This window comes from Neoarius graeffei, chromosome 6 (genome assembly GCF_027579695.1).
Source record: "Neoarius graeffei isolate fNeoGra1 chromosome 6, fNeoGra1.pri, whole genome shotgun sequence".
Classification (NCBI taxonomy): domain Eukaryota; kingdom Metazoa; phylum Chordata; class Actinopteri; order Siluriformes; family Ariidae; genus Neoarius; species Neoarius graeffei.
In genome coordinates this window covers 9,859,783-9,886,917 of record NC_083574.1, presented here as the reverse complement: position 1 = coordinate 9,886,917, position 27,135 = coordinate 9,859,783, and the positions used below count along the sequence as shown (strand labels likewise).

General features: G+C 41.0%; 1 protein-coding gene across 1 annotated transcript in view; it reads right to left on the bottom strand.

Moving 5' to 3' along the window:
* Positions 1 to 27,135, bottom strand: part of LOC132887638 (ryanodine receptor 1-like) — a 239,010-nt gene that overhangs the window by 98,395 nt on the left and 113,480 nt on the right. The window contains exons 50-71 of the mRNA XM_060923104.1: positions 25,825 to 25,915; positions 25,587 to 25,727; positions 25,345 to 25,505; positions 21,344 to 21,422; positions 21,159 to 21,248; positions 20,845 to 20,982; positions 20,685 to 20,762; positions 20,512 to 20,587; positions 18,420 to 18,543; positions 18,204 to 18,319; positions 18,050 to 18,117; positions 17,835 to 17,956; positions 17,435 to 17,484; positions 12,041 to 12,101; positions 10,956 to 11,082; positions 7,629 to 7,737; positions 7,450 to 7,531; positions 7,175 to 7,305; positions 4,209 to 4,529; positions 3,575 to 3,815; positions 1,054 to 1,141; positions 821 to 913 (exon numbers count right to left, since the gene is read on the bottom strand). Coding sequence (XP_060779087.1) covers positions 821 to 913; positions 1,054 to 1,141; positions 3,575 to 3,815; positions 4,209 to 4,529; positions 7,175 to 7,305; positions 7,450 to 7,531; positions 7,629 to 7,737; positions 10,956 to 11,082; positions 12,041 to 12,101; positions 17,435 to 17,484; positions 17,835 to 17,956; positions 18,050 to 18,117; positions 18,204 to 18,319; positions 18,420 to 18,543; positions 20,512 to 20,587; positions 20,685 to 20,762; positions 20,845 to 20,982; positions 21,159 to 21,248; positions 21,344 to 21,422; positions 25,345 to 25,505; positions 25,587 to 25,727; positions 25,825 to 25,915 — 2,587 coding nt within the window. The remainder of the gene's footprint in view (positions 1 to 820; positions 914 to 1,053; positions 1,142 to 3,574; positions 3,816 to 4,208; positions 4,530 to 7,174; positions 7,306 to 7,449; positions 7,532 to 7,628; positions 7,738 to 10,955; positions 11,083 to 12,040; positions 12,102 to 17,434; positions 17,485 to 17,834; positions 17,957 to 18,049; positions 18,118 to 18,203; positions 18,320 to 18,419; positions 18,544 to 20,511; positions 20,588 to 20,684; positions 20,763 to 20,844; positions 20,983 to 21,158; positions 21,249 to 21,343; positions 21,423 to 25,344; positions 25,506 to 25,586; positions 25,728 to 25,824; positions 25,916 to 27,135) is intronic.

The following is a 27,135-nucleotide window of genomic DNA, read 5'->3' as shown; positions in this document are numbered from 1 at the left end:
AAAACGAGACAGATACTGTCTAATGTAAACTTGGCCTTAGTTTCTCGGTCGTTAGCCTGTACTACTTGCTCTCGATAGCACTGGCTTGACCGCTTTATTAGCATTCGCTAACACTACTGATGAACGACTCGCAGTTCAGCTAGTGTTGGCCTCCGAGAAGGCATAGGGCGCTAAATTTTTGGTCCCTCCTACTATAAATGAAAATCTGATTCGTTAATTCATCTGTCATTTCCTACATAAACATACACTGCCATGGCCTTCTGTCCCGGCAACGAAGTCCTAACCAATGAGTGAGCCAGCTCTAAACTCTTCTCAGCCTAGAAACAACAAGCAAAAAAAAAAAATCACTGGATAACTATTTTAATGTTTTCAGGACAGTAACTCTTTCATTTCTGAAGCAAATTTGAAGGAAAATGAGGCCAAATTAGAAATAGAAGAAAATAATTATAATGAAATTATGAAAGAATGAAAAAATTAAAGAATTAAAGAAATTAAATATAACATCTGAAATGCTGATATGTTTGGGCCTTGTCTGAAGTCCTAGAAGGCCCTGACAGCTCCCCTCTGCTATATTGGCTACCTCCTGAAACATAAATATTTGGGGTGGTGGGGGTGAATATTTATGCAAGGCATTCTATATATTAGAAAAGCCATGGGTTCAATTACTTTTTTTTTTAAACTTCATATCAATATAAATAAATAAACACAAGGAAATACAAAGAGAAGTTTGTCGTGTGACATATTTTAACACACTCACGACTATCTCTATTAAGTTCTAAAAATGATTAAATTGATGTGTTCATGCTATCTGATACTTCACCTTGCTCATCTTACTCTTGCTGTCAGCGGTGAGGAAAGACATGTTATTAATCTCATTCATCACCACAAAGTTCTGCTCCTCACGCTTGAAGTTCTGCAAAGTTCAGAAAAACAAACATGAAAACAGTACCGTTAGTAATGGTTTACAGTACATGGCTATTTATAATGAGATGATGATTAAAAAAAAAGTCTTTCAAGAGGTTGAGTTTAAATTGTGGCTGGATGTAAACTCACATGAGATTTCGACCAGAAGATGAAAACTTCTCCCACCATCCTGAACAGGTCTTCAGCATCAGGATCAGGGCTGGTTAACCACCTCGCCCTGCAAAAACACAGGATATGAAGTTATAACTTGGTGTCACTCAGTCACAGACAACACTGACACTATGCTCTGTTTCTAGCCTAAGTGTACAGGGGTGAAAACATTCTATAGATGTGTTTCGATCTAAACGTGATATACTATTTGTCTAAATTAGCTAGTTTAGGACTCATGGTGAAGATTTTTCTCTGTTAAATTGACTGCTGGTTGTGGTTTTCTTCATAATCACATCCCACTGTAATAAGGAATATGGCAAAATATTCAGAATAAAATTAGCATTAAATATGTTTAAATATTGCATATGCGGGGTGTCACGATGGTGAAACCGTTAGCATGGTCACCTCACAGGAAGAAGGTTCTGCCCAGGTCAGACGGCAGAAAAACGCATGCTGCGACCTGCGATTGGTCGGGTGGTGACTGGTCACAGGTGGACGCAGGCATTTTGCATCAAATCCTTCGTTGTGGTCAGACGTATTGCAAGAGGCAGAGTTTTTAATCTGAATCAACCAGTCGGAAGCAGATGCAGCTAGATGCAGGTTGACACAGTGCACAGAAAACCTTTAAAAAATATAAGGCCATAAGACTGCTCACAGGTTGTTGTAAACTATTTGCAGGTGCAGTCTGCGTCTACCTGCAATGCATCGCAGCCATCTCTAAAGACTTGTCTTCCCCTGCATCAACCTGCATCTAGCTGCCACTACCTGCTTCAAATTGCAATTGGTCACTCAAGCGTTGTACGACCGCCTGCCTCTACATGCATCAACCTGCTATTTGCACCGATTGGAAGCGAATCGCAGCTGAAATGCAAACAGATCGTGATCCACTTGTGTCACCCTGCCTCTACTAAAGACCCTCTGCAACATTTTGCCATTATCTGTGTCGTCATGCGTGCCTGCGATTTTGTTATCTTAGGTAGACGCAAGTACTTGAAAACTAGTTGCAGCCTGCCATCTTTCCTGGGCATTCCAGGTTCAAACCTCACTCACGGCCAACAAGGGGCCTTTCTGTGTGGAGTTTGCATATTCTCTCCGTGTCTGCGTGGGTTTCCTCCGGGCGCTCCGGTTTACCCCACAGTCCAAAGACATGCAGGTCAGGTTAATTGGTAGCTCTAAATTGTTCAAGACCAAAAGCAGTGCAGCACAGGTGTGGCTCGCTGGCTGTACTTACTAAGCCAAGAAACCCTATAGGAAAGGACCCAACCCAGAACACACTGGATGGGTGAAGAAGAAGAAGAAGAAGAAGAAGAAGATTGCATATGTGATGTTCAGTGCAGTATGATTACCTCCTAATCTAAACTTATCACAGTTTTATGGTATTAATCGACCATTTGAAATACACAAGTGAGTGTTTAAAATTAACGCAAAAATATATCACGCATCCTTTGTACAGAAGTGTCTTTGAACATCCTTGTCTATGTTGCATTTAACTAAAAATACAAATCCCTGACTTGTTTGTCCATTTAGAAAAGCATCTTTGAGAATGTCTTTCTTTCCCGTAAAATCTCTTACATTGTCAGTGTTTATCACTTTGTCATTATAAGTTGAAAGAAAGACTGGCTGTGAGGAAACAAAGAAAAAAAATTGAACTTGCCCAGCAGTGGGCAGCACTGCTTTGCTGAAAATGGATAGTTGTTTCAGTGTAATGTTTTTCTTTGCATTTGATAGCTGCTGTGTATGATAAAGTTACCAACATCCTGGAAGTGATAGCAGAGGTAGCAATGGAATGTGTTAAAAGAACAGGAGCAGATTATATAGACAAAAGGTTTTCAGTCTAGTCGCATCCCCTGTGCAGGGAAATCGAGGTTGGTGTTGTGTGGTTTAAGCAGAGTCGATAGTGAGGGGATGTTTTTTTTTTGAAGGAGTAACAACTGGAAACAAAAGAGGTGATAATCGCTGGAATAAAGACCTTGATCAGGCAAAAAATAAAAACCCTAGAAGGGCACGCAGTAGAGTGCATACCTCCATTAAGCCACACGTTATCAATACCAAAATCGAATTACTTGAACCGAGGATAATACTAAAGCTGTACACCAAATTTCATCCAAATCCGTTCACGACTTTTTGAGTTACGTTTGGAAAAAACAAAGAAGTCGTGGATCCACATACCGTACATATCTGAATTTGCATCAAAATCTAATCAGTTGTTCCTTGGCCCATGACCCACCTTTCCTCCAAATTTCATCAAAATCCATCCACTGCTTTTTGAGTTACGTTGGGAACAGACAAACAAACGGAGCCAAAAACATAACCTTCTCCAACAAAGTTGGTGGAGGTAAAAAACATGGAGAGGTAGGTAATAGAGAGAACCACATTCTAATTGGTATTTTGAAATGGTCAGTGCTGAGGGAACCACTTAATTATAAACTGTGATTGACCATGAAACTTACAACCCAAATTTGCAATTTAGCTATTTGTAAAGAGGCTCACAACTCATCACCTGTTGTTGTCCACATAGCGGATGAGCAGTGGATAGAGGGCGTACAGATCCCTGCAGAGCACAGCAAACTCGTCTCGGATTGTTCCTTCCTCACTGTCCACCTCTGTCTTGCCCTCCATACGCAACTGCTCCTCCTCAGCTACTACCTTCCCTGAGCGTTTCTTCAGCTTCTCCATAGTGGGAATGAAGTGAGACTTGAGCATCTCTGGCTTGGCCCTGCTAACAATGGGCTGGGCAAAAACTGAGGGAGAAAGAATAAGAAAGGATTTAAATATCTAATTTTACCTGTTTGATAAATATTTGTGTATGTAATTAAAGGATGACAAATGTGTGCTACCAACACCATGTTAATTATTGTGTTGTTACTGGTTTCAGCACCCCTTTTAAAAACTGACAACCCCTTGGCCAAAAATGGGACAACAGATGTACAGTAGTATTACTCTACACTTCGATACCAGAACTTACCCATAAACCATTACAATCTGCCACATTTTGCTTTAGAAAAGCACTAAAATATCTATCTGCTTACATGGAAATTCTACAAGAGGTCAATTTTGTGACGTTAGAGATCTCAAGTCAAGAGACAAGTGACAGCAATATTGGAAGTAAGGGTTAACCCATATACCATACTAACCAGCCAATCTCTTCATCCATGAGGCCTCATCGATGCCCAGGTTGTTGACCACGATCTTCATGATGCTTCCCAGCAGCTGGTTGAGGTGTTCAGAAGTGACCTCAGTGCAGAGTTGGCCCTCCTGCTCAGGGAAGTTCTCAGGCCCTCTTTCCCACCAGCGTGGGAGGTAGTTACATAGCATGGGCAGCGTGATCTCGATCACGTGCGGCATCTCAGTGTAACGAGCTCCAGACTCTGCCAGGTCGCTAATTTCTTTCATTAGCACGTCCAGCTCTGGGATGTCCAAACACAACTCTTGCACCTGACTCGGGAGTCCCAGGACTAAAGTACAAGAAGTAGGAATCTCAATGTACAGATGTATAGGTCCACTTTACTCCGTATCTTTTTTTTTTTTTTTTACATTTTTAGTTACATTAAAGTCTAAATGTCGAGTCAATTTAAACTTTCCTATGTCGCTAAACATTACTGTGTACATAGGTTGGGTAGATGAAATGTTGATGGAGTACTGTATGTCCAAATAAATTAAGGCAAGGCATGTGTGTGGTGCAACACCATTGTAAATAATGGGGGCAGTATCTTGCGATGTGAGGCAATGTGTGTAGTACACTGAAAAATCTAGAGCCATGTCTCAACACTTACCAATTTCCCTATCATTGTTAGTGTTTGAATAAAAAAACCCTTCAAACATACAAGAAAATCTGCTTTGCATGTGGACCATCCATCCATACATTATCCATAATTGCTTATCATGTGCAAGGTCGTGGGCAAGCTGGAGCCTATCCCAGCTGACTATGGGTGAGAGGCAGATTACACCCTGGACAAGTCACCAAATCATTGCAGGCATGTGGATGATTGGACCTAGATTTGTAAATACTTTTAAATATAAAGTCATAGTTTTCAATTTTTGATGCAACTTGTGGCAAAAATAAAGAGAAACTCACACAGCTTGTGTGTTTAACATCATGTTGATAGGCCAATTCTGTGTCCCAGAATAATTTGCGTGAAATTACTAAATGGGCGGCACGGTGGTGTAGTGGTTAGCACGGTCACCTCACAGCAAGAAGGTTCTGGGTTCGAACCCAGTGGCCGGCGAGGGCCTTTCTGTGTGGAGTTTGCATGTTCTCCCCATGTCTGCGTGGGTTTCCTCCGGGTGCTACGGATTCCCGCACAGTCCAAAGACATGCAGGTTAGGATAATATGGGATGGCCTTGGGCTGAGGTGCCCTTGAGCGAGGCACCTAACTCCCAACTGCTCCCCGGGCGCTGTTAGCATGGCTGCCCACTGCAAGTATGTGTGTGTGCTCATTGCTCACGTGTGTGTGTGCATGTGTGTGTTCACTGCTTCAGATGGGTTAAATGCAGAGAGGAAATTTCACAAGTGTGTGATGAATAAAGTTGTGCTTTCTTCTTTTTTCTTTCTTTCTTCTTTAAACATATTTCAGGTCAATATAGAGAACTTTTGCTGCCATGCCTACTTAGATCAAAAGGTGCAGGCTATTTGTTGGTACCTCAAATAGTGAAGGCTATATCGGGGCAGAGCCTTTTCTTACAAAGCCGCACAATTACTGAATAGTCTTCCTAGTAGTGTTCGGGACTCTGACACAGTCTCAGTGTTTAAGTCTAGGCTGAAAACATATTTGTTTAGTCAAGCCTTTTGTTAATAGCTTTTCTATTGGGTAAAGGAGCAGATCTAGATGGTTCTTGGTCATAGAGTGTTTTGGTAAACTGGGATGTATGGATGCTGTTGCCCCCTCACTCTCACACATTCACTCAAGTTTGTTGATGGTGGAGTGGCTGGCTGCTTTATGTCCCAGGGCTCCCTCATGTTTGTGTTACCTTCTGGCTCTCTCATTTAGTTATGCTGTCATAGTTAGCCTTGCCAGAGTCCCTGCTTGCACTCAGTGCACAGTGTACACTGTTCTTAATCATTAGGTGACAAAGGGCATACCTAACAACCTGTTTCTCTCTCTCTGTCTCTCTCTCATTACCCATCAATCCTGAGATACCAGTGATGTTAGCCTTTCCTGCTCTTCAGACCTGCCTGATCCGTCCTGATGCCCTACTTCTGGCTGCAGTCTCATCACATCACTCCTGTGGAGGACGGCCTCAATTGGATAGCCAAAAGATACACTTAGAAGATTGCTCTGGACACTTACAGTTTTGCTACAATAGCTTAGGCCTGCAATCACCATGATAATTTTTGGCCTGCAGTTGTCATGAACTCAAGTCATAATGAATGAACAGTTTATAACTTCAATAAAACAGACTTCATGTTAAAACTATAATGAACTTCCCGGTTACACAATTGCACTTTGTGACTATATACAGGGGGGCGGCACGGTGGTGTAGTGGTTAGCGCTGTCGCCTCACAGCAAGAAGGTCCGGGTTCGAGCCCCGTGGCTGGCGAGGGCCTTTCTGTGCGGAGTTTGCATGTTCTCCCCGTGTCCGCGTGGGTTTCCTCCGGGTGGTCCGGTTTCCCCCACAGTCCAAAGACATGCAGGTTAGGATAACTGGTGACTCTAAATTGACCATAGGTGTGAATGTGAGTGTGAATGGTTGTGTGTCTATGTGTCAGCCCTGTGATGACCTGGCGACTTGTCCAGGGTGTACCCCGCCTTTCGCCCGTAGTCAGCTGGGATAGGCTCCAGCTTGCCTGCGACCCTGTAGAACAGGATAAAGCGGCTAGAGATAATGAGATGAGATGTTTAAAGTATTTTATTTCTGTAAAGCTGCTGTGCGACAATGTCTGTTGTTAAAAGCGCCATTCACATAAATTGACTTGGCTTGGCTTGACTACTAGGCATGGAAGTTTGGCACTGACATGCTATCAAATGTAAAATCGTTTTAATTCTCCAGATACAAAAAAAATATCTCTGGTAACCAGACATTGCCATTAGTTAAGCACCAAAAGCATAGTCTATGCACAAGGTTTGCTGATTTATACAAGACAAGGGAACTGCTACTCACTGGCTCTCTCTCTTGGTGTTTTTGTTGTGTAGACCGAGTACGCATTGAACTCATTGAGCTGAGGCTCCAAATAGGCCACAGGCATGGCAGCAGCCAAATGAGCCAAGCACTCACCAAGAGCAGGCCTTAGCCTAGAACATACACATAACACATTATTACACACATCTAACAAAATATGCACAATGCTCAGGCTACTTGAGTGATAAGTGAAGGTGTTAATCAAACATTATTTCCATGACATATAAACCATAAAGGTAGAATGAGATTTCACTCACGTTTCAGCATGATGGGTCTTAACCGTACCCACTGAGTAGATGCTGCACATGAGACGATAGCATGATATCTGCAAGTCATCCACTGGTAGAAAGAAAGACAACAGGTCAGTAAGTTCATTTTTCATACAGAGGTTATAACTGCAAACATTCATGGATCATATGAGCAGACTCTGACTTACAGATGACATCATCACCAAACTGGTGCTGGGCGATGTGGTCGAAGAGTGAAGTGAGCACTGGCAGTAGAGCAATGGTAGTGTAGTTGATGTTCTGGGACACACCTTTAACCTTTGGAATGACAAAGATATGTATCATGAGGCAGATAATAAGTGTCATGTCCTGTATTACAGCAAACCTAAGCTTTTGTTGCAATAACGCAACTTATTTTTTGGCGATCCAAATCCTGCACTCTGATTGGCTGGTGAGCGGGTCTGTATCCTATGATACGGACCCCGGTTATGGACCTCTGACGACTCGCTCGTTCACAACAACAACAAACACAGTAGCATTTTTTGTCAACATTTATCTTTTTTTATAAGATTTATTTATAAGATTATCAAAAATCTTATAAATTTTTACCAGCATTTCTCAGGAGAATAGCATTAACTTTACAGCATGGATAGCGATAACGACAGTGTTCACAGCAAAAGCGAGTTTTACTACCCTGAGGAAAAAGAAATAAAAGAAAACATTTCAGGAGAAAGCTAAAAATCTCTAACTGTTGCTAATGCCGAGCAAAAACATGGCTGAATCCTGAATGACTCAGTTTTGTATAAATAGGGGACTGCATAGGCGGCAAAATGTAGTTTTTTTCCTGCCATGGAAGTGCACTTGTATACCGAGGAGGAAGCCATTTGCATTACAGCCGTGAATGAGGATTCAAAATGGTGACTCGGCTCAGTTTTCCCTTTCGGGCGCTCTCATTTTCTGTTAGAATTTGGTAAAGAAAAAAATAAATATATTATTTACCAGCTTAAGGTCGGTCCGTATGGTGAAATACCATGACCTCGGCCTTGAATACTGACCTCAGCCCAGAGGGCCTCGCTCAGTACTTTCAAGACCTCGGTCACGGTATTTCACGATATGGACCTCCCAGCTGGTAAATAACATACAGTGCCTTGCAAAAGTATTCATACCCCTTGAACTTTTTCACATTTTTCCACCTTACAACCACAAACTTAAAAGTTTTTTATTGAGATTTTATGTGATAGACCAACACAGAGTAGCACATAATTGTGAAGTGAAACAAAAATGATAAATGGTCTTCAAAATTTTAAACAAATAAAAATCTGAAAAATGTGGTGTGCATTACACTGTAAAAAAAATCCCGTTGTTTTTACGGAAAAAAACTGGCAGCTGGAGTCACCAGAAAAAATCCGTAAAATATACAGCAAAACGGTAATTGCTTTTACAGCACAGCATGTACATTTTACAGTTTAAAGTAGCAGATATAACAGAAGTCCAGTGTTTTATATGCTGGATTTAACTGTAAAATGTACAAGCTGTACCGTAAAAGCAATTACCGTTTTGCTGTATATTTTACGGATTTTTTCTGGTGACTCCAGCTGCCAGTTTTTTTCCGTAAGAACAACGGGATTTTTGTATGCTGGTTTCAATGATCTACTAGACAGATATTTTTTTGGGGGGGGCTTTTTTCACCTTTATTGAATAGGACAGTGTAGAGACAGGAAATGAGCTAGAGAGAGACTGGGAAATTACCTTGGGTCAGAATCGAACCCGGGTCCCCAGATTCACGGTATGGCGCCTTAGTCGACTGAGCCACGACAGTGGCCGTTTTTGTATTTTTTTTAACAGGGCAATTATGTAATTTTAACTATCACATTCTGTTTTAGTATTACAGTTTGTCTGTGTTTAAACTACAACAATTTGTAAATTCTACAAAAAAATATGATCAATTCAACATATTCTTACTGTTAAATTAACAGTGGTATTTGGTGAGGAGTTTTACAGTATATTGATGTAAATTACACACTGCTTCATTGTTTTTGTATTTACAGTTTTTTTATGTCATGATTTTACATAAATTCCCTGTTAATTCTACGGACATTTTTTACAGTGTAGTATTCAGCCCCCTGTACTCTGATACCTCTAAATACAATCCAGTGCAATCAATTGCCTTCAGAAGTCATCTAATTCGTTAATAGAGTCCTACTGTGTGTAATTTACTCTCAGCATAAATACACTTGTTCTGTGAAGGCCTCAGTGGTTTGTTAGAGAACACTGAAGAACAAACAGCATCAGGAAGACCAAAGAACTCACCAGACAGGTCAGGGATAAAGTTCTGGAGAAGTTTAAAGCAGGGTTAGGTTATAAAAAAATATCCCAAACTCTGAACATCTCAAGAAACACTGTTCAATCCATCATTCAAAAATGGAAAAAGTATGGCACAACTGCAAACCTACCAAGACATGGCCGTCCACCTAAACTGACAGAGCGAGCAAGGAGAGCACTGGTCAGAGAAGCAGCCAAGAGGCCCATGATCACTCTGGAGGAGCTGCAGAAATCCACAGCTCAGGTGGGAGAATCTGTGCACAGGACAACTACAAGTCATACACTCCACAAATCTGGCCTTTTTGGAAGAGTGGCAAGAAGAAAGCCATTGTTGAAAGACAAGCATAAGAAGCCATGTAGGGGACACAGCAAACATGTGGAAGAAGGTGCTTTGGTCAGATGAGACCAAAGTTGAACTTTTTGGCCTAAATGCAAAGTGCTATGTGTGGCGGAAAACTAACACTGCTCATCACCCTGCACACACCATCCCCACTGTGAAACATGGTGGTGGCAGCATCATGCTATGGGGATGCTTTTCTTCAGCAGGGACAGGGAAGCTGGTCAGAGTTGATGGGAAGATGGATGGAGCTAAATACAGGGCAATCCTGGAAGAACACCTGTTGGAGGCTGCAAAAGACTTGAGACTGGGAAGGAGATTCACCTTCCAGCAAGACAATGACCCTAAACATACAGCCAGAGCTACAATGGAATAGTTTAGATCAAAGAATATTCATGTGTTAGAATGGCCCAGTCAAAGTCCAGACCTAAATCCCATTGAGCATCTGTGGCAAGACTTGAAAATTGCTGTTCACAGACGCTCTCCATCCAAGCTGGCTGAGCTATTTTGCAAAGAAGAATGGGCAAAAAATTTCAGTGTCTAGATGTGCAAAGCTGGTAGAGACATACCACAAAAGACTTGCAGCTGTAATTGCAGCAAAAGGTGGCTCTATGAAGTATTGACGCAGGGGGGCTGAATACTAATGCACATCACATTTTTCAGATTTTTATTTGTTTAAAATTTTGAAGAGCATTTATCATTTTCATTTCACTTCACAATTATGTGCTACTCTGTGTTGGTCTATCACATAAAATCTCAATAAAAAACTTTTAAGTTTGTGGTTGTAAGGTGGAAAAATGTGGAAAAAGTTCAAGGGGTATGAATACTTTTGCAAGGCACTTATATATAAAAGAAGAATTTTCTTCTGGTATCTTACCTGATTTTTGGTGGACACCTTGCCCAGTTTAAGATTCTCAACCATCTTCTCAATGTCATCAGCAGCACTCTCAAAGAATGAACGAAGGCCTGCTTTTACGATCTCTGGTCCAGATTTCATCACAGTTCTGCAGAGAGAGGAAGATACTTTTCAGTGCTTCTCATTGTCACTTTGTATTTTGACACTTCACAAATTTTCTATACGTAATTTAAAAATTTCTGAAAAGTGTTTTGTGTCTAACATTTGCTTTGTCCACTTCGTATAGGACGGCTTTGATAAGTACTGTTAAAATAATTACAAAATTGTCTAAAATAAACAGTTGAAGACTAATCTTCAACTGTCTAGTTTGGCTGAGAGCCTGTGTCTCTGATTCTTGTTCTTGGCTGACAGCAGTGGAACCCAATGTGGTTTTCTGCTGTTGTAGCCCAAGCACCTCAAGGCTCGATGTTTTGTGCATGTTGAGATGCTTTTCTGCTCACCACGGTTGTAAAGAGTGATTATATGAGTTGCTATATCCTTCCTGGCAGCTCGAACGGCTCAATCTGTCCATTTTCCTCTGAGCTCTCTTATCAACAAGGCGTTTGTTTCCACGCACAGAACTGTTACTCACTCAACTCAATGTTTTTTGTTTTTCACACCATTCTGTGTAAACTCTAGAGACTGTTGGTGTTGTGTGCGAAAACCCCAGGAGATCAGCAGCTTCTGAAATACTCAAACCAGTCCATCTGGCTCAAACCAACATCCATGCCACAGTGAAAGAAAGTCACACTTTGAGATCACAATTTTTCTCATTCTGATGTTTGAAGTGAACATGAACTGAAGCTCTTGATTTGTACCCGCATGATTTTATGCACTGTGCTGTTGCCACATGATTGGCTGATTGGATAACTGCATAGATGGTGTACAGGTGTTCCTATTAAAATGGATGGTGAGTGTACATAAGCATAAGTATACATAAACATTGGGGAGTTTTTTTTTTCCCTTAAAATAGAAAAAGACATGGCTTGGGTCAATGGGGCATCCGTGGTTGAGTAGTGGGCTACAGGAATAATAATATAAAATATAAAAACTCATCTCAACTTTACCTGGCATCCAGTGAACGAGACAGGATGTGTAAGCAGTTTACCACTGCTGAAGCGTCAGTTCCTGGACACAACACATGCCATAAACAGAAGTCAAATGCAGTGTCCATTAATATATCTTAAGCATGGAAATTTTCATCCAGCACTAATATTTTATTAAACCCTGAATCATACTGCTCATTTCAAATCAGGATTAGTGTTACAATTAATGTATCAGATCCTTTTGGAGGAAATGTTGCTGATTAGTAGAGGACTTCTGTCAGTACCGTATATCCATGCTAAGTAACTAAGCATTCTTTGGTGTCAGAAAGGCACAATATAACTACAGCGTATTGTTATTATTATTATTTTTTTTTAAACGGATATCAAAATGAGTGACTTACTTATTAGGGATGTCACTGAACATTTAATTTAACTCTCTTTATGTTTCCGCATGTCCATGAACATTCTTTATAGCATTAAAGGCATGGTAGGCGATTTTGTTCAGAAACATTTTTTGTTATATTTCTTGAAATGATCGTTGCATCCTGACAGCAATGAATAAATCAAATGCTCTGACCAAAAAAAAAAAAATCTGAAATGTCACTCAGTCTGAACGAAATGACTGGATGGCCAAGCTGCCCGTCTACCTACGTACCTGCCTACCTGTGCACACTCTGCCCGTGCACTCATTGCATGTACCTGGAGTCTTCCACAAGGCTAGGCAGACATACTGCTAAAGCTAGCGAGTTATTCATACAAGAATGGCAGAGAAAGGGCAGCCAAAATTTCCAATTACACCTCATGTTATACATACAACAGTTTGCACTGCTATAAAAAACCCCGAATAAATAAATGCATTTTAAAAAAAGCAAGAAAAGAAAGACTGAAGTAGAAAAGGCTATGATAAAAAATAAAAGTAAATACGAGTTGCTAATTTGGAAGTTACACATAAAGACCACCTCGGCTCATAATTTCAAGTGGAAACCTCAGGAATAATTTTGATTATTTCCCAATTCGAATGACCTTCAACATTTCAACATGGTGGATGAAAGGATGGTTTCAGTAGTGTATGGGATGTAATGGTTTTACTTTTAGCAATACAACTATCGTTAGTTGTTGCTTGTGTACATAATCTTATCTGTAACTTCCATACAATACACTTTATTTGATATAGAACAATGTTAGGGGCGGCACGGTGGTGTAGTGGTTAGCGCTGTCGCCTCACAGCAAGAAGGTCCAGGTTCGAGCCCCGTGGCCGGCGAGGGCCTTTCCGTGCGGAGTTTGCATGTTCTCCTCATGTCCGCGTGGGTTTCTTCCAGGTGCTCCGGTTTCCCCCACAGTCCAAAGACATGCAGGTTAGGTTAACTGGTGACTCTAAATTGACCGTGAATGTGAGTGTGAATGGTTGTCTGTGTCTATGTGTCAGCCCTGTGATGACCTGGCGACTTGTCCAGGGTGTACCCCGCCTTTCGCCCATAGTCAGCTGGGATAGGCTCCAGCTTGCCCGCGACCCTGTAGAAGGATAAAACGGCTAGAGATAATGAGATGAGATGAGAACAATGTTATTTAGCGTGTATGTTACGGAATTAAGATAATTTTTCCCCAAGAAACAAGTGAGAAGGAAATCTTGCGTCCACACTTGAACATGACAGACTCGTAATTCTGACTTCATAAGTGGGAAGCGGAATTTTCCAAATAGCAACAAAAGCAAGAAGTCAAACCAGAATTAATGCTGGTATGGCTTTTCAACTATCGCAACAACTGAGGGAGTTTATCTAGTTTGCTTTGTTTTTGGGGGAATTTTGTTAGTTGTATATTTTTCTGTAATGATATTTTAACAGGATGCTTCTTCACCAAAGTGATTTTCAAGAAGGACCTGTAAAATGTATATGTGGGGAAGCCATGGCCTAATGGTTAGAGAAGCAGCTCTGGGACCAAAAGGTCGCTGGTTTGATTTTCTGGACCAGCAAGAATGGCTGAAGTGCCCTTGAGCAAGGCACCTAACCCCCAACAGCTCCCCAGGCTGCTCTGGGTATGTTGTACATCGCTTTGGATAACAGCGTCTGCAAAATGTCATTAATGTAATGTAATGTCAAATGGCAAGGATGTGTTGTGCTCTTCTCCTCCAATGCACTCTTTCGTGGACTTGCCTTCTCGCAGTAATCAGTCAGTCCATGCTGATGTGTTTTGGAGGGTGTGCTGAATGGAGAGGGTGGGATTTTTCAGTTGGATACTTTCAAAATCGAGCTTACTTTTACTGGTTTCTGCAAAATCATCTACTATGCCTTATCTCAGAGTGAATAAGCCTGTAATGGAGATGATAGAGAAGAGTGAATTTTGGAAAAGCGGTTCTGTTCTGTTGTAAATAAAGTATGTTTTATTGCTTTGTTGGATTAGAATCCTTCAGACCAATAGTGGCTGAGTGTCAAGAGTAATATACTGGGTGAAAGCACAGTCGCTACATGCCACAATACACAATCCTCCTTGGTCTTCTTTTCCTACAAGTTATGACACAGAAAAATCCTCGAAACTGTAATTCATGGATGGTCCACTCTACTTACAATCTGTTGGTCTCTGTTTGATCACAAAACGATAAAGGTTTCCTGAATTAACATGTCAGCAACTTCAAATCAACATTAGTGTACCCTGCTGCCGGTTTTCTGAATCGAGATGAAAAGTTTGTCTACTCCGCCGGCACTGTCATGATTGAAAATCACGTGATTGCATTCCTCCGCACTGATTGGCCAAAGCTCGAAATGGTATTCGTGAACCTTACACGCCGTGTTGTTTTACCTATAGACTTTGTTTAATTTCCAACCCTTCCAATTTCTGAGCCTTTAGTCCCGTTTGTGTTACCCATTTTGACAGTTCACATTCAAAACACTGGTGCGTGGTTTCTTGCAGATGAATTCAACATCATTCACCTTTCAACCAATCAGCACACAGCAATGCATCATGTAATTTCCAAAATGGCAGCACCGGTGGAGTAGACTTGAAGTTTTCTTCTTAGTTGAAAAAAATCGACTGTTTGGATCAATATTATTGAATCATATGTTGGGCTGAGTAATAACATGTTGGCGGCATGGTGGTGTAGTGGTCACTGTTGCCTCACAGCAAGAAGGTTCTGGGTTTGAGCCCAGTGGCCAACAGAGGCCTTTCTATATGGAGTTTGCATGTTCTCCCCATGTCTGCGTGGGTTTCCTCTGGGTACGCCAGTTTCCCCCACAGTTCAAAGACATGCGGTTAGGTTAACATGGGGTGGACTTGGGCTGAAGTGCCCTTGAGCAAGGCACCAAACCCCTAGTTGCTCCCCAGGCGCTGTAGCATGGCTGCCCACTGCTCTGGGTATGTGTGTGTGTTCATTGCTCACTTGTGTGGTCACTGCTGGAGGTGGGTTAAATGCAGAGGACGAATTTCACTGTGCTTGAGTGTACCGTTCAAAAGTTTGGGGTCACCCAGACAATTTTGTGTTTTCCATGAAAAGTCACACTTTTATTTACCACCATAAGTTGTAAAATGAATAGAAAATATAGTCAAGACATTTTTCTGGCCATTTTCATTTCTCATCTCATTATCTCTAGCCGCTCCATCCTTCTACAGGGTCGGAGGCAAGCTGGAGCCTATCCCAGCTGACTACGGGCGAAAGGCGGGGTACACCCTGGACAAGTCGCCAGGTCATCACAGGGCTGACACATAGACACAGACAACCATTCACACTCACATTCACACCTACGGTCAATTTAGAGTCGCCAGTTAACCTAACCTGCATGTCTTTGGACTGTGGGGGAAACCGGAGCACCCGGAGGAAACCCACGCGGACACGGGGAGAACATGCAAACTCCGCACAGAAAGGCCCTCGCCGGCCATGGGGCTCGAACCCGGACCTTCTTGCTGTGAGGCGACAGTGCTAACCACTACACCACCGTGCCGCCCTTTTCTGCCCATTTTGAGCATTTAATTGACCCCACAAATGTGATGCTCCAGAAACTCAATCTGCTCAAAGGAAGGTCAGTTTTATAGCTTCTCTAAAGAGCTAAACTGTTTTCAGCTGTGCTAACATGATTGTACAAGGGTTTTCTAATCATCCATTAGCCTTCTGAGGCAATGAGCAAACACATTGTACCATTAGAACACTGGAGTGAGAGTTGCTGGAAATGGGCCTCTATACACCTATGGAGATATTGCACCAAAAACCAGACATTTGCAGCTAGAACAGTCATTTACCACATTAGCAATGTATAGAGTGTATTTCTGATTAGTTTAAAGTGATCTTCATTGAAAAGAACAGTGCTTTTCTTTCAAAAATAAGGACATTTCAAAGTGACCCCAAACTTTTGAACGGTAGTGTACATGTGACAAATAAAGGCTTCTTCTTCTTCATGATCAAAATAAGGTTGGTAGACTGGCTGTGGAGCTGGCAGCTTACAAAATACATGACTTCTAACACAGGAACCCCCAGCTTTGGGATTTTTCCATGTCAGAACTTGTAGGAAAAGAAGACCGAGGAGGATATTGTGGCATGTAGCGACTGTGGATAAAAGTTGATGTTTTCACTCACGTAACGTTATCTGTAGACATTTTTCTTGCATAGCCAACATCACCTGCTAGCAATTAACTCATGCTAAGTTTTCTGCTTAATATGCTTTACCAGATCGCTTGTACTGTAGGAAGATGTTGTAGTTCCTCCTCTTGATATTTTCACAGAGCACCGTTTGCAGTCTGGTTTGCTTAGATTGCAATCACTACTCATAACATATGTTGAGATAATTTATCATGCCGTGTCTGGCATTAGTGTAGTGAAGCAACACTCTGCTTACATCACATATCACGTAGTATCAATCCTTTTTTTTAAACAAGTATGAGTATGAATACTTAAGTATCGTGTCTGACCAATACTAATGCACCCTTGGTTATTATTCTCAGTCTTAGAGCGCAATCATGGATGAGGGAAGAACTGGACAGGATGTGCTATCTAATTCTAAAACCATTATGGAATAAAGCTTCGGTTTAAAGTAACTGCTCAACAATGGCTACGGTCACAATGGTTGCAATGAAAAAGCACATGCTGAGTACTGCAACGAAAACTGGAGCTGGTTGTCCATTATTCACTGTGTAAGAGTCTATTTATTACTTGGAATATAGATATATATTTTTTACGTCATCTTCACTTTATCTTCAAATCTGCATTGTGCTGCAAAGAGTTAAGCGAAGCACAGCAAAATCACAGCAATGCCACAGCAACAATGAGAGTGTGTGTGAGAAAGAGAGAGAAGAGGAGGAGGAAGAGGAGGAGGAGGAGGTGTTTTTCAGGGTGTGAAACAGTGATAGGTAAGGAGGGAAAGCAAAATGGAAGCTAGTATGAATGAGGATAAGAGAGATGGCCAGTGGCATCAAACCCTTACGCAGGTTTCTTACCAAAGAGGGAAACTCTGTGCCTCACTAGAGCAGCCAACTTACAGAAGATACTGAGGCATGAAGAAAGAGAAGAGAGAGAGAAAGGGGGAGAGGGAAAAGAAAATAGAGATGAAAGAAAAGAAGGAGAAGGGATGGAGGAGAAGAAAGATGGCAAAGTCCGAGCCATGAAGACAGAGGGGAAGAAATTAACATGGTCCAGTAAAACAATGAGGAGACAGAAAAAGAGAGGGCATTGGGACATGGAGTACCAGAGGCAGAAGAGAATATAAGGAGCAGATGCATCTTTATCATGTAATACTTTTATAGTGTACTCATAGTCATTAAAGATTGTTATAATCCTAAATATGTCAAGTATAGTGCATTTTCGTCTGGAGTATCTATCAGCTGTTGGTTTATTTACCTGGCAATCATTTCTTTTTCCTTGTTGGAGGCATGACCACCACTGCCCAGAACTTTAGCAGGAGTGGAAAGGAAATAGAGGCAATGGTTTTTAAAGTACTGGTTAATCAGTGGCAGCAGGATCTAAAGGTGGGGGGGGGGGAAACAAATGACTCTTTAATTGACCCAATCATGGTTCAATGACTTTTCCAATTAAGAAGCCTGAAGTTGTCTCACCTTGGCAAAGAATTTGATCTCCTGCTCATGAGGGGATTTCTCGACTCTTCCACTACTCACAACAGCCTCTGGATTGACACACACACACACAAATATCAACAGATATCAAACTGGGTTTGGTATGTTTTCACATCGAGTGTCAGCTGAGACTAACCCAGATGTGCAATGAACTCTTGAGCGATCTCCATCCACTTCAGCAGCTTCTGGAGGAAGCCGTACGCAAAACGCTTCTCGATGGAGGAGATCTCCTGCTCCATGTCCTTCAAGCCCCTGCACAAAAGGACAAAAGATTTTTAAAAATATTACCAAATAATGTTAAATTATGTTCAAAAATTTGCACAACACTGACAATGACTGTTTCGTACTGTACCTAGTGACAGCATATCCTTCAAACTGGAGGAATTTAAGCAGGTCTTGGGCTTTCTCCCTGTCACGGGCTTTCTCCTTGGCCGTCAGAGTGTCATAAGGAACAAGCAGAGGATGGGTACCACCACCTATAACAACACTGTATTCAGTATGAGTTGACCAAGTCAAGTCAAGAGGATTGTCATTTGCCATTTCACAGTGGAAAACCAACATTCCTCCAAGACCATGGTGCTCCATGAAACAACACAGAACAAAACTACAAGGGCACATGGTAGAGAGCATACCTCTGCCAAGCCACATACTATCTACATCAAAATCAAATCACTTGAACCACGGATAATATTAAAGTTGTGCACCAAATTTCATCCAAATCCATTCACTACTATTTGAGTTGTGTTGGGAACAGACAAAAAAAAAATTCCTGGATCTGCATACATATCCGGATTTGCAGCAAATCTAAGCTATTTGGATGGCATGGTGGTGTAGTGGTTAGCACTGTCGCCTCGCAGCAAGGAGGTTCCAGGTTCACACTTCATGGCTGGCAGGACCCTTCTGTGTGGAGTTTGCATGTTCTCTCCATGTCTACGAGGGTTTCCTCTGGGTGCTCTGGTTTCCCCCACAGTCCAAAGACATGCAGATGAAGTGAAATACCCAGCCACTGGGTTTGTACAAGACAGTGCATACTTAGGCTACATCCATACGACAACGGCAACGAGATTTTTTTTTTAAATATCGCGTCCACATGGGCAACGGATCAGTAAAATATCAGGTACATATGGCAACGCAATGCTTGCTGAAAACGATGCAATACACATGCCACACCTCTACGTGCGCTGTAAGACGGTCCCATCGGAGACACCAGAACAATAGAAGAAGTAGACGCATGCGCATAAACCCCTTCTTCTGTAGCATCAGCCACATAAAGTTTTGATTATTAATCAGTAGCGTAAAACGAAAGACGCGGAAAGAGGAATGAATGGGGGTAGATGGAAGCCGGTACGCCAACATTCTGATATCCTCCAGAATTCTTTAATGGTCCGGAATAAATTGAATGCTACACGTTGATGGATTACTTTGTTCTTCTACGCCCTTTTTGAGGAATGTATTGTCGGACTTAAACCAACATCTGAAGAGGTGAGATCGCTCCTTTTTTTTTCCTATGTTTGCTGGCGGGATTGTTTTTGTTTTTGGAAAGCACACTGGCGGTGTGCGGTTTGGTACTGCTTCCGCAGTGTTTGGACTAAAGACTCTGCCCTAAGGGCTATTCGCTCACTCTCTCTCTCTCTCTCTCTCTCTCTCACTTTGCACCATTACACAATAAATATTCACAGTGAAAATATTTTGTAAGCGCGTTTCATGAACCAAGTTATAGGATTTGTTGACAACTCGCATCGAGTTCGTTACACTTCTACCCGGTGTGAAGCACTGACAGTCATGTGGTTGTGATGTTATCATAAACAAATCCGTTCTACTCATCCAGACGACTTCGCAACGGCGCCGTTGCCAGATTTTTTCACTCTGGAACCCGTTCTCAAAAGATTTTGTTTTGGGGCACCCAAAACGCCGGTGCCATGTGGACGCCAGGCCGAAACGATAAACAATTTTATCAGATTCACCTGAATCCATTGCCGTGTGGACAGGGCCTTAGTGTCAGTTCCAAGCCTGGATAGATTTGGAGACCCACTGTGAGATTAGCATGAGCTAAACTGATTATTAACCTTCTGAAAATAAATAAAGTCTAATCTATTGGTCCATGGATCACCTTTTCTCAAAACTTCATCAAAATCTGTTCACTACTTTTTGAGTTACATTGGGAAAAGGCAAACAAATAGGGGAAGCCATGGCCTAATGGTTATAGAAGCAGCTTTGGGACCAAAAGGTTGCTGGTTCAATTCCCTGGACCAACCAGCAGGAATAGCTGAAGTGCCCTTGAGCCAGGCACCTAACCCCCAACTGCTCCCCAGCCTGTTCTATGCCTGTAATGCAATGTAATAAAGTTGGCAGAGGAAATAATGGAAAATAAGAATACTTGTAGATGAGATATCTCATGATTCTCAGATTTTTCATTTGACCCAGTTATAGCCACTAGAACTCACCTTTGGCTTGAAGCTCCATCTTCTTCTTCCTGCCCCAGGTATTGTGGTAATTTTCAGCCAGTTGCTCTGCCATAGACTAGAGATGGAACCATAGAGAGAAAGTTGTCTGTCCAACTGCAAGCCAAGAACAAAGGTATCTACAGTATATAAAATGGTTTGATCCTCTTGCATACCTGCAGCTCTCTGGATAAAGCCATGGTGGTCAAATCCACAGGCTGGGGCGAGTATCCCTGACTAGGATCATAAGTGGCCTGCAGGGATGCACAAACACACCAAGTTTAGACCTTATAACACTGTTTTGATTTCTTATAGTCTGTTTTATCAGAGAGTTACCTGAGCAGTTTGGGAGAGCTTTCTAGTGGCAGCATTCTCAGCCTTCTCACCCTCATCTCGAGCTTTTTCTAAAGTCCACTCCCAGGCCAGCATGGCTTTAATGGATTCTTTGATGGGCCAGCGGTAGATCTCCTTATCCTGATCAGAAACAGATAGTATGCTCATGACACAAGCATTAAAAAAAGAATGAATCATTGAAGTCATGCCTGCTCACACCAGTATTCAGTGAATTCTTAATCATAAACAATCAGATTGTTTTCCACACAAAATATGGCTTTGTATGAATATAATACACACAATGCATGGATGCAGACCTTTTCAGAAAAGGTTTTATAAGGCCGGAGCATAGGATGGGTCTTCCCAATCTCATCCAGTGCCTCTCCATAGGTCCAGTTATTCTGGATCTGAGCAGAGAAAAGATTTGGGGGTGTTTTCAAATGCAGAGTTTTATTTTAATAAGTTAAATATTTTAGGTGAAATCTGTGGTCATGTGACTAACCTTCTCAAAGGCCCATCTATCATGAGTATGCTCTGCATATTTGTTGATGAAGGTGTCTAGTTTCTCTGGGATGATGGTACTACGGTATGAGGAGACAAGCAGGCATTAAAGGAATACTCACGCAGATTTCAATTTGAAATGTTTCCTTGTGTTGAGAAAGTAAAGTAAGGTAAGGGAAGGCCTGTTAACTTGAAACTTACTTATAACTAGAAGGGCACTTGGTAGAGTGCATACCTCCGCCAAGCCACATATTTGGAGCTGCATCAAAATCTAATTAATTGTTCCTTGGCCTAGGGCCCACCTTTCCTCCAAATTTCATCAAACTCCATTCACTACTTTTTGAGTTACATTGGGAACAGACAAAAAAAAACACTGGACCTGCATACATATCTGGATCCTGGATGCACATACATATGTGGATTTGCATCAAAGTCTAATCAATTGTTCCTTGACCCATGGTACATCTTACCTCCACATTTGATCAAAATTTCCTCATTACTTTTTGAGTTACATTGGGAACAGACTAAAAAAAAAAACTGGATCTGCATCTGGATCCTGGATGCACATATATATTCAGATTTGCATCACAAATCTAATCAATTGTTCCTTGACCCATGGCTCACCTTTCCTCCAAATTTCATCAAAATCTGTTCACTACTTTTTGAGTTGTGATAGGAAAAGGCAAACAAATGGAGGCAAAAACATAACTTCCAACAAACTTAGCAGAGATAATAAACTTATTATAAACATCTAATCAGCATTGTAGAGGCAATCAGTAAGCACGGTCTGTAAAACATGTATTTATGTAAACTGTGTGATTATGCATTAGCAAAAAACAAACAAACAAAAAAATTACTGACAGATGCCTCAAAACCTTTAGGAAAAATTGTAAGTTACATGAGTTGCTTTTTATCTAATTGCTTTGTCAACAAGAGTGCTCTGAGAGCACAATATCCCCCGCTGGCAACTATGCCATAACTCTGGTAAAATGTGACTGAATTGAACGAAATTGCAATATGCGTATTACCAGCATATAACAAAGAATCCTGTCAAGTTTTGTGAAATTCCTCCAAAAACTATGAGAGCAGTTGATTTCAGAAGGTGAGCACCCTTCCTGGGACAGATGGATGGACATCGCCACAACATACTGTAATCCCCCTTTGGGCCTTTTGGCCAGCGGGGGATAATAAAAATTGTGAGGGAAGTTGATTTCAGAAAGCAAGCACACCTTGATGAAATTGCCAAAAGTACAAGTTTGTTAATAATCAAGGGCATAACTGTGGTAATATTTACCCAAATTAAACGAAATTTCAATCTGCATATAACTGTCATATAACAAAGCCTTTTGCCAAGTTTGGTGAAATTCCTCCACAAATTGTCAGAGGAGTTGATTTTAGAAGAACGTACACCCTCACGAAATTGTCAAAGTACAAATTATTTAATCAAGGGTCAAAACTTTAGTAAAATTTTCACAAACGAAATTAAATTGCAATATCCGTATTACTGTCATATAACAAGGCCTTTTGCCAAGCTTTGAGAAATTAGTCCAAAAATTGTGAGAGGAGTTGATGTCAGAAGGCGAGCACACCTTCATGAAATTGTCAAAGTACAAGGTTGTTAATCAAGGGCCGCAACTCTGGTAAAATGCGACCGAATTGAACAAAATAACAATAGATAGTTTTCACATAACGTCACAGAGTCGGGGATTCCCTAGTGGCGGCCATCTTGCGGGTCAAGCTTACCGTACGGGTGACTGAGCACACATTGTAACGCGCGAGTACAAAGTCTTCAAAAGAACCCAAGCAGGTTATTTAAAGCTAGCAATGGTGCACACCTGCTGTATTCACAGCTGTCGTAATAGGTCAGATGATGACGTCAAGCAGAGCTTGTATGGAATTCCCACTGTACGGGAGCATGAAGGCGAGCAGACAAACTCAGCATACAAAGGAGAAATCTATGGCTTGCGAGAATCAACCGCAAGGATTATCAGCCTTCCAAACACAACAAAGTCTGCTCCGATCATTTTATACTGTAAGTGGTAAGTTGTTTAAATAAACAATCAATTGTGTTTAAGTTTGTTTTTGGAAAACAAAACATCATGTGAACAATCTCTGGAGAATGCCTAACTGGAACCGCTGAGTGTACATTTACATTGTAATGTACACTTAATATCGCTTGTTTGTCACGTTTCTATTTGAAACTTGTCACTTCACTCACGCAAGGGTCATTTTTGAAAAACATTTTAGGTCTATTCTGTATGATTTGATTTGTGTTTGGGATGCAAACAGCGCGCCTTTTGGCGGATGCCACCTGAATCGCGCAGATCCGATTTTTTTTTTTTAGGGGGGGCGTTGGAGTGTCTGATTATAATTTCAAAGTAAATTCTGTATTAAAATTACTAAATAAGCAAATCTGTTACAGTCCATGAAACAGGAAGTATAAGGATGAGAAAAAAACAGTTTAAATCGGAAAGCTGCGCACATTTGCGCAGCCCGAGCGGTGTGCAGGACTGCGCAAATCTGTGCAGCTTTGCGATTTAAACTGGTTTTTTTTTCTCATCCTAATACTTCCTGTTTCATGGACTGTAATGGATTTGCTTATTTAGTAATTTTAATACAGAATTTACTTTGAAATTATAATCAGACACTCCAATGCCCCCCCCCAAAAAAAAAAATCGGATCTGCGCGATTCAGCCATGAAAAAGGCGGCATCCGCCAAAAGGCGCGCTGTAGAATATATAAAGTTGTATATATCAGACAGCCTTTAAAGTTTGATGAAGTCAGTTTCAGGCTTTGGAGCAGGCTTTGGCAGTTTCAGGCTTTGGCAGCCCTGCATAGTCACTTGAAAATGCATCTTTGTCCACTTCGTAGGGGTCAATTCCCCCAATCAAGGCCAGTTTGGCTGCATACCGTTGTCGTGAGATGTCGTCTAATGTATCTATATACTTCTGTTTGCTTGATTTTGCCGACATTGATCTTTATTTGAGAAAACTGACTATATAACTTCATAAATTCGTCCGAGATAACGTAGCCGGTAATGGCGATGGTCCGTTTTGTTTGCCCCGCAAGATGGCGGCTGGGGGGCGTTCCCCGGAATGCCGTGACGTCAGTGAAAACTATCTATATGCATACTACCTACATAGAACAAGGCCTTTTGCCAAGTTTGGTGAAATTCCTCCAAAATTTGTGAGAGGAGTTGATTTCAGAAAGAAAACACACTCTCATGAAATTGTCAAAGTATAATTTTGTTAATCAAGGGCTGTAACTCTGGTAAAATGTGACCGAATTGAATGAAATTACAATATGTGTATACTGACATTATAACAAAGAATCCTGCCAAGTTTTGTGAAATTCCTCCAAAAATTGTGAGAGGAATTGATTTCAGAAGGTGAGCGCCCTTCCTGGGATGGACGGACGGACGGACGGAAATCGCTAGGACATAATCCCTCTTCGGGCCTTTCGGCCAGTGGGGGATAAAAAGTGTTTTAAAACATATATCAGTAACTTTAGCAAGACTTTCTCTCATGACTGTCTTTTCCTGAAACATTTATTGATAATATAGAGTTAAAGGTGCTTTATAAAGTCATTGATATTATTGATTGTACACTGGTGTCATGAGTAGTGTTGCTACTTCACAGCTCAAGGCTTCCTGGTTTGATCCTGAGCTCGCTTTATGATCTGTGTAGAGTTCCTCATGATGTTTCCTCCCAGCTCTGTGGTTTCGTCCGACCTTCAAAAAACATGCTGGTAGATGGATTGACTATGCTAAATTGCCATAGGTGTGAATGAGTGTGTGAATATGAGTGCATGGTGCCCTACAATGGACCGGTGTCTCATTCATGGTGTAGTAAAGCTGTTACAGAAGATGAATTAATGATGTTTTTGACAGAGATTAAGGTAAATATGCAGGAATACTCCTTTAACAATGGCTTTTTTTATTACGGAATATTTTCTACTGTTTGTTTTCATATAACCAAGATACCCTGCTACCATAACACTCACTTGGTAGTCTCCACAGGTCTGGGATCAAAGTTGCCCTCAGCATCAACTGTGGCTTTTTTCTCCGTGGCAGAATAACTGGCATCTACATAGTCAGGAGGGATGGCACCAGCAATGGCACAGATACATGGCATGGCGATCTTGAACAACTCTGCATCGAATTTCTGTCAAAGCAATCAATATGCTGGTCTTAGCAGATCTGCATCACTGCATTACCTTTCTCAAATTTCACTTTTATGCATCACCTTGTGTGCCAGTGACTCAAAGATTCCCCAGAAAAGTTTACGTGAGAGATGCAGCTCCTCCTCTGACGTGGTGCCAAAATTAGCCCAGCCATTTGGTAGGCAGTAGTACTTCCAGCAGCGCTCATAGTGATTTGTCAGCAGCTGAAATAAGAGAAATAAAGAGTCTCGACATATATAATCATTAGAGGACAGGAGTACAAAGTGTGAAGATGAGCAATGAATCAAAGAGTGCCCATACTTTCAGAGGCATCTTGGCATATTCGTTAAGGATTGGCACATCGAATACAAGTCTCCGCAACAGATGCTGGAGCATTGATGGGTGCAGGTACCTGAAAAGAACCAAGGAAGCCAAGATGGTGAGAAAAATGCAACCATGATAACATATAAAATGCCAAATTGTCTGTAAAACCTAAATGGCTATGGCAGAACTGTGGGAAAAGGTTAACCTTTATGTTCTAGCATATTAAAATATACTTAACAGTTATTCCACGAAATCGAGTCGTACATGAGCTGATAGCCAACGAGGCACGTAGCACCAAGTTGGCTATAATCCATGTACGACAAGATTGAGTGGAATAACTGTTTTATTCTATCCACATTCACTGGATTTTGAGAAACAGAGCATTTTTTATTATTTTTTATTATAGAATGTAAACAAACCGGCGAAATGACAGTAGCAATTTGTAAAAAATGCTATAATAATGATTCTTGAAAAATAAAAAAGATACATTCTTACCATCAAATACTTTTATTCCATATTTTATTGTGTTTTTTTTTTTTTGTATTTTTTGGGGTTTTGTTTTTGAGTAGAGTTTTTATTTCATCCTCGGTTGGTTCAGCAACACGCTCCACCATTTTGTTTTTCTCTACTCACGGTATATGAGCTGATAGCCTAGTAGTAGAGGAGCCAATCAGAGCATGCGATTGCTCATATTCAGTGAATGTGGAAAGAATAATATAATATATACTGGATAGAGTATCAGTCAAAAGTACTCTACTCATTCATAGTTTTGTCTATATTTTGACTATTTTCTACATTGTAGAACAATACTGAATATATCAAAAGGATGAAAAAAATGTATGGAACATAGATGGAATTATGTGGTAGACAAAAAGTGTTAAAAAACAAAATGTGTTTCATATTTTAGATTCTTCAAAGTAGCCAGCGTTTACCTTGATGACACTTTGTACACTATTGGCGTTATCTTAACCAGCTTCATGAGGAAGTCACTTAATTGAATGCTTTTCAGTTAACAGCTGTGCCTCATCAAAAGTTAATTAGTGGATGAGTTTCTTGCCTTATTAATGCATTTGAGATTAAACAGTAAACCGTGAATTAAAAAAAAAAAAATCGCTTGTTCGTAAATAGCCCTATTCCACAACTATAGTATATTACATCAAGAACCACTCAACTAAGTAATGAGAAATGGCATCCATCATTAGTGTAAGATGATGTATGAAGTGTCTTTTAATGAATAAAAATAAAGAAAAAACAATGAATTATACAGTAAGGTGTGTCTAAACTTTTGCCTGGTACTGTACATTATAA